Source organism: Gobius niger (genome assembly GCF_951799975.1).
Source record: "Gobius niger genome assembly, chromosome: 15".
In the NCBI taxonomy this organism is placed as follows: domain Eukaryota; kingdom Metazoa; phylum Chordata; class Actinopteri; order Gobiiformes; family Gobiidae; genus Gobius; species Gobius niger.
This window is the reverse complement of record NC_136866.1, coordinates 22,181,260-22,202,461: the sequence shown is the minus strand read 5'-3', so window position 1 is coordinate 22,202,461 and position 21,202 is coordinate 22,181,260. Positions and strand designations below refer to the sequence as shown.

Below are 21,202 nucleotides of genomic sequence, written 5' to 3'. Positions count from 1 at the left end.
AGATACAAGTATAATAAGCAGTGTGTTAATACAAGCATATGATTAATGCTTATTAGTACCTTATTAATACTCAATGAGCACACCTTAATATGAAGCGTTGCCCAATGTTTTAGTCGACGAAGAAAATGAACAAACAATTAAAAGGGGCTATGATTATGGAAGACTTTTAGTTTGAAAGAGCCTCATATTTAAAGGAACAAGTTTGTCTTCTGTGCAAAAGGTCCAAGAAACAGTGCAATTTCATTAAATATAGTTAATAATATCAATGAAAATTTCATTAAATGGATTTTAGGTTTAGTCAACTAAACTGACATGAGATACGGACTAGACTAAAATAAAAATATTTCTTTAACTAAGTCATGACTAAAAGTAAATGACAAAAACAAGACGAAAACTCAGAGATACAGCAGCGCTCAAAAGTTTAAATGCCCTGGCAGAATTGTTCAAAGAATATGAAAGATAACACAAAAGTTTTTTTTTTCCACTCATAGTTAATGGTTGTGTGAAGCCATTACGGTCTTTTTAAATCGTAATGAAAAGAAAGTACCAAAAATCACCAGTTTATGATCAAAAGTTTATGATCAACAGGAATGGGCCACTTTACCATTAGATTATATACAAAGCCTTCTCCACAACTACCACAAAAGACTCCAAGCTGTCATTGATGCTAAAAGGGGAAAACTTTGGATCAGGGTCATTTTGGTACTTTCTTTTTTTATTATGATTTAAAAACAATCTGCCAGGGTATGTAAACTTTTGAGCGCAACTGTATGTACCCATTTTATTTAGAGTCGAACCGTACTTTTGAACAGAAGCCATCTTAAACCAACCATCGTCATTTTCATCACTTGCAGGACCCTTACAACAACGTGGTCCGCACCGTCATCGAGGCCATGGCCGCCGTGTTCGGAGGCACGCAGTCACTTCATACCAACTCCTTTGACGAGGCTCTGGGTCTGCCCACGGTCAAGAGCGCCCGCATCGCCCGAAACACTCAGATCATTATCCAAGAAGAGTCAGGCATTCCCAAAGTGGCCGATCCCTGGGGCGGCTCTCACATGATGGAGTCTCTCACTAACGATGTCTACAATACTGCCCTCAAGGTACCGGTGGGGCATTTGTGTGTATATGATATGGAAGCGGGACAGACAGATGACGCAAAATGCAGCAAATGATTCCTCAGGGTTTTGTGGAACATTGTGACCGCAATGTGCTTTACAGATGAAGGACAGGGGACAAAACAATGCAGCTATATTATGCGTCAGCTAATGGTCAAAAATCACTTTGTGTCTGAATACTGTCAACACTTTAACATTACCTTTATTGCCCACTTGGACAATAAGTGCAACAAGATGTCAGTTTCAGCAATACATAGTGGAAGGTAATTGCTTCTTGACGGCCTTTGACACTGACGAGCCCTTATGCACCATTTCTGTTGCTAAAGGCACTAATATCTAAACCATAGACTGCATATTACTCTCTCCTGACCTTTTATATTGACTTAAAGGACAAAAAATGTGGGAAACTCCGCCCCCGAGAGGCGTGCTGAGCAGCAACAGGCCTCCACAGTGCTCCAGGGCCTGTCAATCAAAGCCTTTCTGAATGGAATGTGTAACCATGGATACAGATCCATCAACAGTGACCATCCATACAGATGAAAGATCAAATATGTATTAAGATAATTAACAATAGTGTCCGAGAGAATAGATGAAAAATATGCAGCAGTCTGGATGTGTTATACAGGAGAAGTTTATTTACCATCGGTACGGGAAACGGAGACATGAACTCGAGACATTGCACTAGTCCTTCTATTCAAGTCTGTCTATGCTTCCACAGAAAAGGGATAAATACCCTCTTGAGCATCACGCAAGCAAAGCATTCAGTAGATGGGAGTGGGCGCCTGAAAACCACTGTCAAGGCTTGGACAGAGATAGTACGACTTTACAGCTTGACCCAGTATGATAAATAACGATTTAATGCTATCCTCTAACAGTCCCCATTGGTTTCCATGATTGACTCTTCTGGAGTCACCCCTTGCCTATAGTAAGAGCTTTCCGAAACCAATGGGTGAGGTCTCTTTGGTCCTCATGGCGGGGAGCAGACATTGCTGTAATACAACCCCTCCAAAAGACACTTGGTAAACAGGAATCCAATGGTGACTTTAAACCTCCCCAGCACTGCTTAAAAGCATGGCTCCAAAGAGTTTTTTTTTTCCTCTAAAAATTGCTATGACTCATGTGACAATGCTGGGCTGGATGTCATAGTTTCAGCCACACTGGTTTTTGTACATTAGCTCTACAAAGTGGAAGCCTAAATCTATGATTGGCAGACTCTGGATTTCTCTGGAGGCTCGTAACCGGGGCTTCTCACCATTCTGCCCTTTTAAGGAACAGGTACTTGGAGATTGAGCAACCATGTTCATTTCACAGACCATTTAGGATCATTACTATGAATGAAACACCGGTTGTCTCTTCTGTTCTGTATCTAAGGTATAAACTCATCAAACAAAGGTCAAATGACATTCCTTCCCTGCATTTTTCGCAATCCTCCTCAATACATTTTTAGACACTGCAAGAAATTGACTTTGACTTCATTATTTTATGCTGATAGAGAAGACGTGTAACAGTCTTTGTTTCATGTCGATAGAGACATTAACCATAAACAAAGTCAAAAGCAAACATAATTTTCAAAACTAAATCACAAGAGTTGTAATTATAAGCTCCCAATGTTGTCTGTCGTGTAAGTGTTCAGTCACTGCTCCTGCCTGCGCCTCGTGACATGGACTTTCCGTCTGAACATTTCAACTAAAGCCTGTGGGACTCAGAATCTTTAGGAGAAAAAGGAGGATGTTGCAGCTGCCATGTTTCCCTGTGGACATGTATTTATTATTAAGTCAGACATGCCCATAGGGAACAGGATTAAGAGTCTGCTTATTATAGCTTTCATCAAGAAGAAGAAGAGCTTTATTTGTTTAGCGCCTTTCACAGACATGGCCAGAAAGCGCTTAACATGAGACAATTTTTGCAGACACGGGGAGAATATGCAAACCATAAAACCACAAACCCTTCACACATTTTCACTCCAAAACACTGCCAGAATGAGAAGCCGCATGCTTCATATCAACTACAGCGTTATACTACTTGCTATTCTCTTTTGTCTTAATAATGCTTTATTCAGTGATTTTAACTAAATTAATCATGTGAGCAACAATGGGGCCTTTTTGACAATTTTAAAGTCTTTTGTGAGGTTTCCATTTAGTAAAGGTCACAGCAGTTGAGATATGACGCACAAACAGACAAAAATTTGATCAAACTTTTGAGATTAAAATGAGCTTTAATTTAACGCAATTGATAAATTTGAAGCTGAGTGCATACCATCAATTCACTACATAATCTCCTTTCCTCATTTAGTTTCATTTTAGATATATAACAGGGATTTTTTTCCCCACACAAAAACAAACTTTCTGTGTTATATTGTCATCTGTTGTATTCAGTGTGCCCTTTCTTGTTTTCTTTCTGTAGTTCATTAAGGAAATAGAGGAGATGGGCGGCATGGCCAGAGCTGTGGCAGAGGGCATTCCCAAACTGCGCATCGAGGAGTGCGCAGCGCGGAGACAAGCTCGCATCGACTCAGGTAATCAAAGGCATGATGTAATGTTTAAAAGACTCCCAAACACAGGGACATGTGTGCACAAAAAGCACAGGTGACAGATTCCTCAGTCACTGGAAGCCCCCATCCCCTCTGCTCGTGTTTGCACTGAACAACAGCGCACTTCTCATGATGGAAAATTAATTGAATAAATTGAGAAAGCATTGCAGTATGCAATGGGCAGGCTTTGGGAGTTTACAGAAAAACAAGAATTCACAGAGTTTTACTCCTTCTGCTCATGATGCACAGAGCATAGAGCAGCTCCACATTGAAGATGACAGAGGGTGAGCAGTGTTAATTTCGTCAACTAAAATATTTAGCCATAATTTTAGTCAAAGTAATATTTTGGCTGACTAAAATTGGACTAAATTCAGTTTATGACTAAAACTATGACTAAAACACCCAGATATTTTCGTCGACTAAAATAAAACAAAATAAAACTGTAAAGTAGAGACTAAAATCATCCAAACTTCGAATGAAAGTCTGAAAGAGCCTCATCATTTCAATTCTTTGCCAAAGGAACAGCTCTGAGCTTTGTTCATGTGGGAGAAGCGTGTGTGAAGTGTAAAGTCAACTAAATTTGTCTTCAGTTTAGTCATATGCATCTTTAGTCGACTAAATCTCGATTTAAATTAAAGGACATTTTTGCCAAAAGACTAAGAATAAAACTAAATTAAAATATCCTGTCAAAATTAACACTCAGGGTGAGTCTAACTTGCTTTAAGTTAGCGGGTTTTTTTTAATAACAAATAAATATTTATTACCAAATGTGTTTCTGGTTCTCCAAAGGGGGACTGGAACTGAAACTGCTCCAAGAATTGTAAAAGGTTCTAACAGTGCGAAAACACCTTAAACGGACTATACAGAGTTTAAAAATTATATAAAATTATGTATTTTACTCCAACCATGTCCTAATGTGTAGAATGAGCCCAGACCTATTCACCACAACTGCTTCTAAAATCCTGCACTGTCTCTCAAAAACTTTTTGAGTGACAGTGACAATTTCTGTCATGCTCGAGCTTAAAGGGGGGTATTATGCAAAATCGACTTTTTCAAGCTTTACATCATGTTGTTATGTCATTCCCTCGTTAAAATCATGCCTGATGTGAACCTTCTTGTCATTTTACAAACAGATTGCCATGTTTAATGTGATCTTGGAGGCAGCTAAGAAGCTTACATTGTTTACCTGTGTCCTCTTGAACCTTCTTTACCCACTTTATTTACAGCTAACTGTAGATGAGTCAAGTCATTTAAACATATAATGTACTGTAATGTGTAACAATTTATTGAATAGTCTTTTATGCAGTATAGAGATCATTCGGTTGCCCCTTACCATCTTGACTTGCACATTCACATTTGCATAATATCTATTCTGCACCTCAGAATGTGCAGCTCTGGCGCCTGCAAGGTGTGATAATCCTGGCTAGCTCCTCTGACTCTGTGAATATTGAGATTATATCACCACAGAAACGTATTAAGGTTCCTTCTTTGGAGCATGGACACGCGCTCACTATGAGAAAGTCTGAAGAGAAGGCTTTGTGGAATGCAATAATAGAGATTCTTTCGTACCTATAGGACCAAGTCATTATTGCCATGTCCTGAAGCTAAACCACCATAGACTGCAGATATTTGCTGTAATCCTTCTAATACTTTTTCTCATTTATATTCATTGGCTCCCTGGTTAGCTCCGCTCTGGTAGTTTGTCCTCACTAGAGCCTGGTCAGAGGCGACACACGATGATGGATCTCCTGCATTTCTGGTCAAGTTATTCAACAGTATCATCGTTGACTGGACATTGTTGATTGAATTTGATGTATTGATTCTTACATTAGTAATGAACACAAGAGTGAGAAGAAGCTTCTGAAGGTAGAGGCCAAACATCAACGACAATATTTGAACATTTCTACTACGGCTGATGACTATGTTTGGCACATCTATGAATTCCACTCTCTACCATCTTTTTAAACCCATTACAAAAGTGCTGCAGTTTTTGTCGATGATACATCTGGTTGGCTATCTCCCATGAAATATCTGCAGCTCCAGCAGCAGGCCGGAGCTTTGATGTAAGCTTCAGCGATTCAGCTCTTTCATGTTGTTTGTGCCACATTCTGAGTACTGAATATCATCAGAAGCAGCCCAAGGATCGTGTCATGATAAATGACCTCCTTCCAACCTTGTACAGTTTTGGCGCAGTCATTCAAAGCCTCTGTTTCCTGTACTTTTATAGAAGTAGCGGCAATTTGAAGGAAGTGACACACATATATCTAAAGAAGGTTATTTATTCAATTAAAAAATAAGATTTTAAGCCAACTGAAGTCATTTTTATAAAGCCCAGGAAGAGACATGGGTGAGATAAAAAAAAAAAGGGGTTTATTAACTTCGGGCCCAAGTTAATAAGTCGGGCGCCCAAGATTGTTAAATTGAGGGAATGAGATAGTGATCCTGCATATTGATTAGTTATATAATCTTGGATAGACATTTAAAATGGATCTTGAAGTTGTGTGGCCTCTTTCGACGCAATGGGTACGGTTTAAGTCGCCCTGAGTACCTTAAGTCTCTGGATGTTGTAGGACTGTCTTGGCTGACACGTCTCTGCAACATCGCGTGGCGGTCGGGGACAGTGCCTCTGGATTGGCAGACCGGGGTGGTGGTCCCTCTCTTTAAGAAGGGGGATCGGAGGGTGTGTTCCAATTACAGAGGAATCACCCTCCTTAGCCTCCCCGGTAAGGTCTACTCCAGGGTGCTGGAGAGGAGGATCCGGCCGATAGTTGAACCTTGGATCCAGGAGGAACAATGCGGTTTTCGTCCTGGTCGTGGCACACTGGACCAGCTCTATACCCTCCGTCGGGTGCTCGAGGGTTCATGGGAGTTCGCCCAACCAGTCCACATGTGTTTTGTGGACCTGGAGAAGGCGTTCGACCGTGTCCCTCGTGGTGCCCTGTGGGGGGTGCTCCGGGAGTATGGGGTCCGGGGCCCTCTGCTAAGGGCTGTCCGTTCCCTGTATGACCGCAGCAGGAGCTTGGTTCGCATTGCCGGCAGTAAGTCAGACCTGTTCCCGGTGCGTGTTGGTCTCCGCCAGGGCTGCCCTTTGTCACCGGTTCTGTTCATTACTTTTATGGACAGAATTTCTAGGCGCAGCCAGGGGCCGGAGGGTGTCCGGTTTGGGAGCCTCAGAGTCTCATCTCTGCTGTTTGCAGATGATGTTGTTCTGATGGCTTCAACGAACCAGGACCTCCAGCACGCTCTGGGACGGTTTGCAGCCGAGTGTGTAGCGGCCGGGATGAGAATCAGCACCTCCAAATCTGAGGCCATGGTTCTCCACCGGAAAAAGGTGGCTTCCCCTCTTCAGGTCGGTGGGGAGTCCTTACCTCAAGTGGAGGAGTTCAAGTATCTCGGGGTCTTGTTCACGACTGAGGGACGGATGGAGCGTGAGATCGACAGACGGATCGGTGCAGCGTCAGCAGTGATGCGGTCGCTGTATCGGTCTGTCGTGGTGAAGAGGGAGCTGAGTCGGAGGGCAAAGCTCTCGATTTACCGATCGATCTACATTCCCACCCTCACCTATGGTCATGAGATTTGGGTAATGACCGAAAGGACAAGATCGCGAATACAAGCGGCCGAAATGAGTTTCCTTCGCAGGGTGGCTGGGCGCACCCTCCGAGATCGGGTGAGGAGCTCAGTTACCCGGGAGGAGCTCGGAGTAGAGTCGCTGCTCCTTCACGTCGAAAGGAGCCAGCTGAGGTGGCTAGGGCATCTGTTCCGAATGCCTCCTGGTCGCCTCCCGCGGGAGGTGTTCCAGGCATGTCCTAGTGGGACAAGGCCTCGTGGAAGACCCAGGACACGGTGGTGGGACTATGTCTCCGAGCTGGCCTGGTGTCGCCTCGGGGTCCCCCCAGAACAGCTGGAGGAGGTGTGTGTGGATCGGGAAGTTTGGGCGTCTCTGCTGAGACTGCTGCCCCCGCGACCCGGCCCCGGATAAAGCGGAAGAAAATGGATGGATGGATGGATGGGTACGGTTTAGAGCAGGTGATTAATAACGCCTCTCAGGTCAAGCTCCTGTAAGATCAGACGGACGTGTTCTTTCCTCAAATGTAATCCGTACATGTCCGTGCATTTTGTATACATCCATTTATCTGCTGATAAATGTACCAGATTAATGAGTTTTCCCTTTCCCTTCAAAAGCATCATCAGGGCGTGTGTAGCTTGTCTTGTATAAAATGAATCACCTGCTCCAAACTGCTGTATCCGTGCTTCTGATGCTAGTTTTGGGTTGTGCCTATGCAGGATTACTATCTCACTCCCCCGAGGACATAATAGCTGCTTTTCTGTCTTTCTTTTTTTTACCTCACTCATGTTCTTTCCTGGGCTCCGTACATTTTCATACTCTGTGCTTGAACAAAAGTACCTGTATAAACTGTAAATAAGATAAATAAGATGTAGCGAAGTAAACATCTTGATGCTTGATATTTATTTGCTTAAAGGTCCTATATCATGCAAAATCGACTTTTTGGAGCTTTTAATCATGTTATGCTATTTCCTTATCAAAAAAACACCCGCAGAGTGGTTTTTGGCTTCATTCACGCAGTTCTAAGCAATCCTCCTGAATCCTGCTCTCTGAAAAGGTGCTCCGCCCTCTGCTGGTTAGCGACTGACTTGTTCCACTTATGCTTAACGGTTGTAATGTAATACCTTACGGTCTGATTTTAATTTGTAAGTCAGCTTTTAAATAAATGTATGAAAATCTAAAAAATTATACAAAAAAAGGAAGTGCCCGACTGCCCCTGTAGAGAAAACAAACTGACCCTGAGTGTCAGTAGTCATGTTTGCACTGAAAGTTGTGAAAAAGGAGCTCTTTCTAACCTACTGTGAACACGACTGTTCTTTTTTCTTACCTAATGATAATGTCAAGGAGAAAAGCGCATTTGGCTACGATAGGACAGGACTATATTCAACCGTCCTAAAAAAGAGGCCACTCGCCAGAAGTTGGAATTTCTCTCAGGGATTCAGTGACTATCACCAAAATAGTGTTTGTCTGTGACCATCACTTGATGGATGCTCGGTGAACCTTAGCCAGAACCAAAGTGGATTAACTTTTATAAGCAACTCGAGTCCCACAATAAAATCACTCAATGGAGCAGCCCGTGAGTAAATCAAAACGCGTGTTAGACATTTATGAAGCTGTGTTGCAAATGTCAAGTCCTTATAACTGCATTGTGAAGTAGCTTCACTTTTTGCTGTGATATTTATATTTATATTACTGCAAAAGTTGCATCGGCTGCATCAACTTGGGGAGAAGGGCGGAGTAAACTGAATCCAAGCGCCTTGTCTTCCGGGTTTGAAAAATACCTCCAGAAAATACTTATATTTCTCACTAAATTAAGTACTCCATTGTGGTAGTTACAATATATCCTTTAAATACCTATACTTTACTTTGGAATGGCTAAAATAGCATGATACAGATCCTTTAACTCTAACTTCCATGCAAGTTTGTGTTTTGTTATCCTTCAGAACATCGATCCATTTAGAACTAAATTTACAGTGGAGAGGTTTTATTTCCCGCTACCCTTGAAAGCCTCATTTTCTTTCCAATGTTTTAATTTTTCTAAACTTCTTTCATAATGTTAAGCTCTGACTGCATTTGCCGCTAACTGTTGCTGCTCACCTTAGCTGACCAGTGTTATCATTCTGATTGCGTTCTCCTTCTGCTTCCACGGAAGGTGCGGAGGTAATTGTCGGCGTGAACAAGTACCGCCTGGAGAAGGAGGAGACGGTGGACGTTCTGGCCATAGATAACACCATTGTGCGTCAGAAACAGATTGAAAAGCTGAAAAAGGTGGGTGCACTCGTTGACAGCTATTGATTCATAGCCTTCATATGCCCAAAAGGTCGAAGATATAGTTTGATTGTTTGATGGGAAATCTGAAGGGAACTGAAGGCAGGTCATCAAATTGTAGTGCAAAGGAAGAGGAAGTCGACTCTATCAGTTGAACAAATAAGTCAGGGGTCTTTGCCTTTCTTCAAATAAAAATACTTGTGCTTTGAGGACACTTACTTTGGGGCTGAAACAGAGAACATCCTGGACCATATGTAGAGATAAAAAGATTTTAACACAAAGAAAGAAAAGGAAGAGAAAATGAATGGTTTCCTCTAAATACTGTCCATAAATGAGTTATTTAGCCACAGCCATAAATAAATCTGGCTCATCAAGTTTATGTAGAAAACGTTGAAACCTTTGGGGAGCACATCTTCTCCCGGATGTAATAAATGGTGTTTGTTTTGGACTCTTGATTCCTGGAGATTACTTTTAGTTCACTGTAAAAAAAAAAATCCTCTTGACAGTACTTCTTGACACATTTTTAATTTAGCCGTTTTGTCTGTGACTGTGGTAAAGGTTTTTGGGATTTGTAAAACACGAAGCTAATAGTACATTTCATATTTTGAGAGTTTGAGAATGAGTTATTTATTCCACTTATCTGGGGCCGGGTTGTTGGTCAGTTGTCTAAGCAGGGACTCCCAGGCTTCAGATGAGCCATTTTCAACATAAACTCATTGCGACTACTTATATGTGACCATTCATTGTCAAAGATGAGAGTAAATGGAAACATGATTGACTGTTTTTTAATGAGAACAGATTGATAGCAAGGTGGAAAGCTTAAAACTTGTAATTTTTATATGTTTGAGTAACTGTTTAAAGGAATAGGCCACCGTTTTTACATACTGAGATATGTTCTTACCTTAGCTTTGACGAGTTCTTTAGGACCTGTCTGATCTTCACCCGTGCCTTCAGTCACGTAAACACAGCGCAGGCGGCGTTAGCATTTTGCCTCTCCCCCTGTCCACTATCGCTCCAAAACAGGTCAAGATAGAAGCTACCGAGCTTCAATAAACGCCTTACAATATAGTTCCCCCTTTTATCCGCTTAGAAAATCCACATTGTTTAATTTTGTGTAATTATACTTTGTAGTGTAGCACTTCACGTAACCATATTTAAATAGGGAAAACGTGGAAGAGCTTGGTAGCTTCTATCTTGACCTGTTTTGGAGCTATAAAGGAGAGGGGGGGAGGCTAAATGCTAACGCCGTCTGCGCTGTGTTTACGTGATTGAAGGCACGGGTGAAGACCAGACAGGTCCTAAAGAACTCGTCAAAGCTAAGGTAAGAAAATATCTCAGTATGTCAAAACGGTGGCCTATTCCTTTAAATTCTTGCTGTTTGCCCTGTGATTATCATAATTATTATGCTTACTTGAACCGTTCAATAACCTCCTGGGTGTGACGGGTTTAAGAGCACCACATTAGGATGAATAATTTCTTCAGTGTTCAAACACGTGTCCAGAGCCTCCATAATTATTGGTGAAGTGCATGTAAAGTACCTCACATGGACTGAATAGAGATTGGTGCTGTACTCGTCGATAAGAGCGAACATAACCTGGCCTTTTTAGAAGGTCATTGTGCGTGGAAATGTCATTGCATCTCAACTATATCCGCTGCAGACAGGCTTGTAAAAATCCTCACAGGGAAGGACTGAGCTTCGGAACATGATTAAGAAAAGGTTCACACTGCAAATGCTGCCTTTGTTTAATATTTTATAACGAAGAAAGTTGTGCAGGAATCAGCTGTATAAATGGTAATTGATCTCAACTTATAAAGCGCTTCACATCAAGGACCCACTCACCCAGTCATGCACCAATGTATGTGCTGGAGGCAAGGTGAGTGTCTTGCCCAAGGACACAATGACAGTGTTTTACCTGCTGGAGCCGGGATTCATATCCCCGACCTTCTGATCCACCGCTCCACTGTCGTCCATGCAAATAAAACGTCTCATGTTAGCTCTATCTATGATGAGAAATTACAGTCGATTTGCCTTTACCAATTTCTCACACATTTACATTATTTTTAGCGGTGGGACTTGATTAAAATGTTTTAATCGGTGTAGTTACAATTGTAATTAGTTAATTACAATTAAAAGCATTTTAATCGAAAACCAAAAACAGCTATTTTTGACACCTAAATTATTCAATAATTAGATAAAAACAAATGTATGTGTATTTGTATTTATTATTGTTCATCTGTATAGTTATTCAAGTAACAGAGGCAAAGTGCATTTATAGCTATTTTAACTTTGATCACTCGTGTAACCTGTAGAGCAGGGGTAGGCAACGTCAGGCCCGGGCGCCAAATCCGGCCCTTCAGCACAGAACCTCTGGCCCCCAAGGTGATTTTGAGAAATATTATTATACAAGTAAGAGATCAAATACCTGTTAAAGTACTCTGAAATGCGTGAAATTCTGTCAGTATTTCTTAAGTTTCCTGGCCGAACATCCCAGTATGTCGTATATATAATGTAAAACATTGGCATTTCCAGGAAATGGTTCTTTACTTTGAGCTACAATGGTGAGGTTCAGCCCTTGGTGTTTTGGCAATGAGGAAAATCGGCCCTCCTCGAAGCAAGCTTGCCTACCCCTGCTGTAGAGTTAATTAAACAATAATAATAATGCCACATTTATATGAAAGTAAAAAATAAATAAAGCAAAAGCTGTCTATCGTCCCATCAGGATGTTTTTTAAAACAAAACTGAGTCCCCACCAGGCTAAGTGAAGCGTCTACGTCGAATACCTTAAACACCAGAAAAATAGAAAGCTTCCGGCTTGGGGGGGAAATCGTTAAAGTCCCAGCCCTAGTTATTTTCAGTAATAATACATAAAATACCAAGAGTATGTACATTTTCCAAGCTACTTATTTCTGGATTTGCACAAACATAGGTAATAGTGGGGGGGCAGTTCGCCTCACAAATAACACAAATCTATCAATCAACCTTTAAGGGGACTTGAATATGATTTTATTTCTACTAAAGCTTTTGAGAGCATTAGTAATGATAGTTCTTCCATATTATGTTGCTTTATAGACCTTTTGTTAGGGAAGGCAAGTTTATTTGGAGAGCACAATTTGCACACATGGAAACTCAAAAGTGCTTCGCTGTTACAGAAAAAGAATGGAAATAAAATACTCTCAGTGTCTTATGCCCAGCACACCTGAACATTGTCAGAGTTGAGGACGATCTCATAATTTCGTTAGTCTGCTCCAGATTTCAGCTGCATAAAACTGAAACGCAGCCTCACAGTGTTTAGCCTTGGGACCAGTAGGAATCCACTGGGGCTGGCTGTGAACCCTGAGGTGGTTCATGTGGCTCTAACATGTCAGAGCTTTGGTGCTAGACAATGAAGAGCTGTTTTAAACTCTTTCCTCTAATTTCACTTGTTCTTATTGTCTTAAGGTGCGGGAAAATCGTGATCCAGAGCTCGCTCAGAGATGCCTGGCTGCGATAGAAGAGTGCGCCCAGACGAGACAGGGCAACCTCCTAGGGCTGGCTGTGGACGCTGCACGAGCAAGGTCAGCAAACACAAAGTTCCAACTATATCCAGGTTGTCTCTGTCTGCAATGTCTTTTTTTGACGCCTTTCTCAGAATGATGCAAACAAAGCAGCGTAGTGATTTAAGCGGAAATGGTGTTTGTTTTGCAGATGCTCCGTGGGTGAAATCACTGATGCTATGAAGAAGGTCTTCGGTGAGCACAAAGCCAGCACTCGGATGGTGAGTGGAGCGTATCGCAGCGAGTTTGGGGAACATGAAGAGATCGCTTTTGCACACAACAGGTGAAAAGCACACAGAAGCAATTCTATATATGTTTTTCTGATCATCATGAAGTTAATTATTGTGTCTCCCAGAGTTGCGGAGTTTAAGAAGCACGAGGGCCGGAATCCCAGACTACTGGTGGCTAAGATGGGACAGGATGGGCACGACAGAGGAGCTAAAGTCATTGCTACCGGATTTGCAGATTTGGGCTTTGATGTGGACATTGGGCCTTTGTTTCAGGTCAGTAAATCCAAAATACTGAGATGCAAGGTTCACGTTAACAATGGTGGCCAAAAGGTTGTTTTCTATGGTTTATATCAGGGGTGGCAAACAGGATTTGGCCCACGGGAGATGATTTAATCCCCGACTTGTAGAGCATACATTCCTAAGTATGTATAAAAAAGAAAAGTCTCTAGCCCATTCCTGTGGAGTTAAGATTTTTTAAGGAAACAACCAGAATGCTCATTCCAGCCACTGAGGGGGGCAACTTAAATTGTCCAGCAGAGGGTACTGACATATAAAGAAGTCAGGATATAAACAACACATTAAAGCACAGAAGTATCGAAAGCAGTTACCGAAAAGGAATATAGAATCTTTTTTTAAGTAATATAAGAAAAAAATAATAATATAGAGGTGTTCCAGGCATGTCCTAGTGGGAAGAGGCGTCGTGGAAGGCCCAGGACACGCTGGTGGGACTATGTCTCCGAGCTGGTCCCCCAGAACAGCTGGAGGAGGTGTGCGTGGGTCGGGATGTCTGGGCATCTCTGCTGAGACTGCTGCCCCCGTGACCCGGCCCCGGATAAAGCGGGAAATGGATGGATGGAATATATAGGAATATAGAATCTTGTGTTGATGCTGTTGGTCAGCAAAATTTTAAATAAAAAAAATTAAAGGGGCTGGATGTAAGTTCGCCATTTTACACCCACTACTGCCACCTCAGGCCATATGTGTAACGGCACCTTCTATATTAAGCTCGTGCATGACGGCAATTCGGACCGAAGTGACATCTTTTTGAGGGACAGTGCAGGATTTTAGATGCAGTTGTGGTGAACAGGTCTGAGCTCATTCTACACATTAGGACATGGGTGGAACATGTAGGTGGTATTACACAGAGCACATTACACTGTACTTAATTTAGTTATGTACAATGTATAAAGGGTAGTGTAAAATAAAGTGTTACTATTTAATCCCAGCTCATTATTATTCATTTATTGGAAAAATGTTTTCTAAGTAGTAATTTCCTGTTTACGGTGTATGCAGCCGGTGAGCCACTGAGAAAGCTGGATTTCGGCCCAGAACCCACATAAGTTTGACACTCCTGGTTTATATATTAATATAAAAGCGTACATTGGAGACGTTTGGTGAAATCCTGGCAATATACAGTTATTAACAATGTCTTTGTACTTGAAGTACTTTGACATGACATTCATTTGGTTGGCAGTTCTTTTTTTTTAAAGGCAAGAGTCAGTCCACACAATTTCTGTAAGCTGTGCACTGTGAAAGAGAATAATGATTTATGAACTTCTTTTTTTTTTTAATCAAGAATATTTTTATTGAATTTTAACATATTAAAAAAAGATGAAACATATGTACATGTGTTTGGTACAAAAATGGTATATTAAAAACAAAATCCCCGGCCAAAACAAAAAAAATAAAAAAAAATAAAAAAAAAATAAAAAAAAATAAAACCCCCACCATTACTGCCAAAACAATGACGTCACACCAAGACCTATTCCAACAAATGAAGGCACTGTAAAGTACAAGTACAATATCACAGAGCTGGGAATGCAAGTAAGAGTGGGCCCCAAGTATCCTCAAAGGCACCAGGCGTTTGTTTTAGCGAACATCTTATCTTTTCCAATTTTAAGCAGGACATGACGTCTTGCAGCCACTGTGCGTGTGACGGAGGGGAGGCCTCCTTCCATTTAAGTAAAATGGCACGGCGTGCCAAAAGCAAAGCAAAGACTAGTGACTGTCTTTTGTTGGCGCTGAGACATGTTTGATTTTCAAAAACCCCAAAAAGGGCTAATACAGGATTTGGTTCGAGCCTAAAGCTCAGTAGTTGAGATAATGTGCTGAAAATGGTCCCCCAAAAGTTGCTTAAGTGCGAACAAGACCAGAACATGTGGCTGAGGGAGGCCTCCGTCCGTTTACATCTGGTGCACAGTGGGCTGATCTCAGGGTACATTGCAGACAGTCTGGACTTGGAAATATGTGCCCTGTGTACAATTTTAAATTGAATTAACCTGTGGCGAGCACAGAAAGAGGAATCGTGGACTAGTTTGAGTGCACCAGCCCAAGCATCTTCGGTAATACTGACGCCCAAATCCTCCTCCCAAGCTTTTTTAAATTTATCTATCAAGGGGGTTTTAAGTTCAAGCATTGTATTATATAACCTAGAAATTAGTCCTTTGGTTGGCTTTGATGACAGAATTTTGTCAAGTGTAGCCGTTTGTGGAGTAATTGCAGAATTAGACAGATATGGCTTAAGGAAATGTCTAATCTGAAGATAACGGAAAAAGTCAGATTGTAAAAGGTTAAATTTCTCTCTCAATTCTAAAAAAGATGCAATGATGCCATCTTTGAGCAAATGTTTAAAACGAGTGATACCCTTCTGATGCCATCTCTGATAGCCAATGTCCATTGTAGAAGGTTTAAAGAGTTGATTTAACATAGGACTCCAAAGCGAAAAGCCGCCAAGGCCAAACTGTTTCCTAAATTGACCCCAGATTTTCAGAGTATGTTTAACCAAAGGGTTATTAAAATGACTAATGGAGGGTAAAGGTAGGGCAGAGCCCACACTAGCCAGAAGAGAAGAGCCGCTTGAAGAACACTCCAATGCAACCCAGTCAGGACGCTCAGGCTGTTCGTAATAGAAGGACCAATGAACTAGACATCTCAGATGGGCTGCCCAATAATAAAACCGAAAGTTTGGCAAAGCAAGACCACCGGTAGATTTGGACTTCTGGAGATAAGTTTTACTTAAGCGTGGTCGCTTGCCTTGCCATAAGTAGGAAGATATTATTGAGTCAAGCTGTTGAAAAAAAGAGCAGGGAAGAAAAATTGGCAGTGTTTGAAAAAGATACAGGAATTTTGGCAGAATAACCATTTTAACAGAATTCACACGGCCAACTAAAGATAATGATAAGGGTGACCACTGTGATGTCAGTTGCCTGGTCTGATCCAAGAGAACAGCAAAGTTTTCTCCAAACAAATCTTTGTACCTTTTGGTAACTGTAACCCCAAGATATGTAAACTTATTGTGCTCAACCTTAAAGTTCAAGTTTGAAAAATCTAGAGCCCTTGCTTTTTCATTGATAGGAAATAACTCACTCTTGCTGACGTTTAGTTTATAACCTGAAAGGGTACCAAACTGACTTATCAGTGTTAGATTTATGAACTTCTAATCTAATTGAAGAATCACATTTTTGAACAGGTTTGTAGAGCTCTAAACTGTATGAAAACAGATGAAAACAAAATACTTTGTTAAGCCACCTTTGTCATTTGTAATTGTGACAGCTTTTTACGTTTTGCTTGTGATTATTCTTGCAGCACTAGATACACTGCTGCCTATTTTTGTGAATTTTGGTTTATTCTGTCGATGATTTTAAGAAATTCAATATGCATTTCCAACAGAGGGCACACTTCTTTACTATACAAAACAGATTGAATATAAAATATAGAAAAATGCTGCTAGACCCTTTCTAATTGGCCCGTACTTCATGCCCAAAGGCTGCTGGGGAAGTGGAGCGGCTGTGGCTTGTGCTGGCAGCAAGTAACTGGGGGATAAATTGAGTTGGAACTTTGTTAAGCTTTTTATGCAATAAGGTTCATGTATGTAGGTGTAATTTAAATCTAGTAGTAAAATAGTCAAAGGAAGTAGTAGAGATTTAAATATTGCCGACAGGACGGAGTTAATGAGGTTTTGCCTGAGGGGAATCATACTGTCTGATGACCCTACCTTTCTGGGAGCCTGAGTCCTGGCTGATGGCGGCGCTGTCCTCTCTCGCAGACCCCGATGGAGGTGGCGCAGCAGGCGGTGGACGCCGACGTGCACTGTGTCGGGGTCAGCACTCTGGCGGCCGGACACAAGACCCTGGTCCCTGAACTCCTCAAAGAGCTCCGCAAGCTCAACCGGCCCGACATCCTGGTCATCTGCGGAGGCGTCATCCCACCACAGGTATTCAGCCGGCCTGTGGTGTTTTGATCGTGGTCAAATACGCCACTCGCCGCCATATTGATGTTTGTTGCTGTTGTAAACTTTGTCAAAGCCAAAGTCATGGGTGCAAACTGCTGAAATATTGTGAGATCTTAAGAAGTGACAATAGATAATAGATAGTTATTATGTAAGTATTTGAACAGTGAAATCAAACTCTTGATATTGAAGGCCCTATACTGGATTTTACTGGAAGCAATGAAAAATGATCAATTTGTTGTGATCCAAACTTATTCATAACTTTTCTAACAAGTCTTCACTGGGATGATTTATTTTTTATTTTTATCAAAGTATATTTCTTTATTAAAGGGACAATACGGAGTTTAACTTGCATCTAGCCCCTTTAAAGCAGTATTAAGTAACGTGTTTACCTTAATAAATCCTTTTCGTAGTCCTTGTAGGGGTAATACAAGTGTCAATGGGATGATTGGAGGGTCTTTCATCATAATCATTATAATTATTTTGCATAAAATAACTTATATTTGAGCAGCATCAGCTTTGTGGTTGTATAAGCTACGCTGCGGCGGAGTGATCTGCGAGAAAATAGTCCCTCAAAATGCGGTAATTCATGTGATGCAAGGTCAGTTATATTTCAAACATGATTCTATTAACACAGACATTTATATGGTTAGTCTGGCATTATAAGTGATTTGCCTCAGGTGCACTGTGGAGCGGGTTAGACTGTTTTTAATGCACTAGCCTAGCGCCACTAAGCTCTTCAAATATAAGAACTGCATGAATTTAAGAAAAAAATATCTCCAGAAATCAGCAACACTCTGGATAACTAGTAAATGAGGATCTATGTCAAAAATCCTGAAATATCCCTTTAACTATAATCTCTATAATTTATGACATGTCATACCAAACTATCAACTCTCTCTAACCAACGTAGATCTTGAAAAGACAACTTGGTATCTCCATTAGAGAGTGTAAACTGTTGGGTGACTGTGGACACCAAAATCAACAACATTTCTATCCATTATTTATCGCACAACTATTTGAATTCTCTTCCCAATTTTGAAAATGTTAAATTCGTTGAACTTATAGCCACAATTATGCACAATGACGTTAATTGATCTGATTAATGCCTAGTTCTGCATCATTAAGCTCTAGATTTCTATACAAAGCGAGAACAAAGGAACATTTTTGTTTCATGTGGTTAGATAACTGTTTTTAATTCCTGCCCCTGCTGCTTCTGTGCCATTCACTCTAACCGCCTTAGTCATCTATAAGCTTCCTCATGCTGTGCTTCAGTATAGACTCCCCTGCTGGCATTGTACGCACATCAGAGAGTTATTACTGTGTGCGCTCACTAATTTCCCTGTTCTTTTTCCCCCCTAAATTCAAACGTGCTATTAACTGAGCCTCTGTGTAGTTTTGATTAGCTTCAGCCGCCTGCTATTGTTTAGCTCTAATTGAGAAATCCTTCAAATGCACAGGCTGTAATTATATATATATATACAAATCATTATTTTCCGTACATGTCAGCATGGAGTAATAAGGTGCTTATGTGGCATTTAATACCACTGTAGCAGCTCCCAATGAGTCCCTTACATTGATCGAAAAACCATGCTGTGGGTTCAGTAACTAGGAATTAAAGAAGCAGAAACAGGTCTGTCTCGTAAGTGAGACATTGAGTCTCAAGTGACAAACCTGTAAAAATAAAGAATAAATAAAAAATAATAAAATAGTGACATATCAAATTTTTTTTTTGCTTCTAAAGCATCCTAAATAATAAGTCCTTTTCGTAGTCCCTCTGGGGGGTAATACAAGTGTTAATGGGATGATTGGGAGGTCTTTCATCTCCCCCTGGTGTCTCTGGCCAGAAAACCACAATTGCAACTTTGCCTGCACCGGGTCGGAGTCACCAATACACACTAATGGAATCACAAAAAAGAAGCTAATAGGCTAGCAGGCAAAGCTAGCTGCGGGCTAGCGCCACTTTAACAGTATTTACAGCCAAGTTTGAGGGAAAAAAAATATCTCCATTGTGTAATTGGATGTACAATATCCCTTTCCCCTTTGTCTTTTCTGTCAGCGTAGTAATTACTCTCACGGACAATTAATGAGCAAAAAAACGTAGCATGCTACGACACCTGCAGTGGCGCTTATAGCCTAGGGGCATGAGTTCTCAGTTCTGCTTTAACATGCAAACATTGCAAAAACATATCTGGAGTTGCATTTCACTTCATTCAAGTAGCTTTGAGCGTTCTTCTTCACTTTGGTTGTTTCGTCTTCTACAGCAGAATCACTCTGATCTGTATTTCCAGGATTTCATTCATGCTCTGCTTTGTTTACAGGATTATGAGTTCTTGTATGAGAGCGGTGTGTGCGCCATCTTCGGCCCCGGCACGAGGATACCGCAGGCGGCAGTGGACGTGCTAGACAACATCGAGAAGAGCCTGGAGAAAATCAGACAATCCATGTGAACACAGAGGAGTGGTTCATACTGCGGGAGACCATTTTCTCACATTCAAAAGATACACTTATCAACACACAGAAATAGACTTTATGTATGCCATTGAGTGCCGAATTTGATTAAAAAAGATGCTTATGAAAAGATGTACTGATTGTTTTTTGTTTTTTTTTCTCATCTGTCATCTCTGTCTTGCTTAAAGAATTGGCTCAGTTACGCAGCACTCTTGTTTAATGTTTGAAAAAGAACTCTCTCTCTCTCAGTGTTGGAACATGTAATATATACAATTTGCAGTTTGGACAATAGACTGTGAAATAAAATGTACATTTCCAGCATACAGTCTGAAACACAAACTCAAAAGGCCTTAAGAAATACTACAACGTCTCATTCGACCATGATTGCTAATATTTCGTGTGTAGAATATAAGTTTAGTTTTTTTTTTGTGCTTTTTGAATATTACTTTTTTTCTTTTTGTGATCTGTTGTGTCTGTTTTTCGTTGACGCTAATGTGATACTCGTTTAGGAATAAAATCCTTAAATTACCTTTGACTTGGTTTGAACTGCAACTCTCAGCTCATTACAGTGAGTGAGTACTGAAGGGAAGTGTTTATTTTGTTTTCACTAACTCAGTATGATTTCTAGGGATCCAAACAAAGTATGTGTACTATTGTTGTGTCACTTTATCCACCTACACGACCGCTCAAACGTTTCCTGCAGTGCTAGCATAATTGTACAAGGGTTTTCTAATCATCAATTCCCCTTTAACACGATTAGCTAACACAATGCACCTTAGGAAAACTAGAGCGATGGCTGATAGAAATGCGCCTCCGTGACCCCTAACTTTTGAGCAGTAGTGTATATACTGTATGAGTGGTGTGGGAGTGAATCATGGGTTGTGGTCAAAGAGGCCGATTTGGAGCTACCGCAACATCAGTCCAATCCCTGGGCAGCTGTGGCTAGAAAACCTGCCACCAGTGAGTCTGGGAAGTAAATATGCCATGGTCCACTTTCTGCTCTTCATACTGTGAGCTTGGCTATCTTCTGAAACCCACAAATCCAAACCATTATTGTCACTATTTTAAACCAGCATAATCCCAGTGTCGACATAAGGCAGTCCATCCTGTTCCTGAGGCCAGCGTCAGACCACAAACAAGAAGAGACAAACTTTGCCTTTGAAGCCTCTGAGCAAAGACCAGCCACTGATTCTCATTCATTGTCCATGTTCAGATCTCTGGCCTAACTCGTGTAGAAAAAGCCTAATGTGCATGTGAAATATGTATGACATGGAGCTT

The 21,202-nt window shown here is 41.1% G+C and overlaps 1 protein-coding gene across 1 annotated transcript in view; it reads left to right on the top strand.

Moving 5' to 3' along the window:
- mmut (methylmalonyl CoA mutase) overlaps nt 1–19,938 on the top strand; it is a 30,318-nt gene extending 10,380 nt beyond the window's left edge. Inside the window, exons 6-13 of the mRNA XM_079572710.1 lie at nt 855–1,103; nt 3,522–3,633; nt 9,366–9,481; nt 12,921–13,036; nt 13,167–13,298; nt 13,371–13,518; nt 17,291–17,458; nt 19,795–19,938. Coding sequence (XP_079428836.1) covers nt 855–1,103; nt 3,522–3,633; nt 9,366–9,481; nt 12,921–13,036; nt 13,167–13,298; nt 13,371–13,518; nt 17,291–17,458; nt 19,795–19,923 — 1,170 coding nt within the window. The 3' untranslated portion in view covers nt 19,924–19,938. The remainder of the gene's footprint in view (nt 1–854; nt 1,104–3,521; nt 3,634–9,365; nt 9,482–12,920; nt 13,037–13,166; nt 13,299–13,370; nt 13,519–17,290; nt 17,459–19,794) is intronic.
- Nucleotides 19,939–21,202: the final 1,264 nt, after the last annotated feature.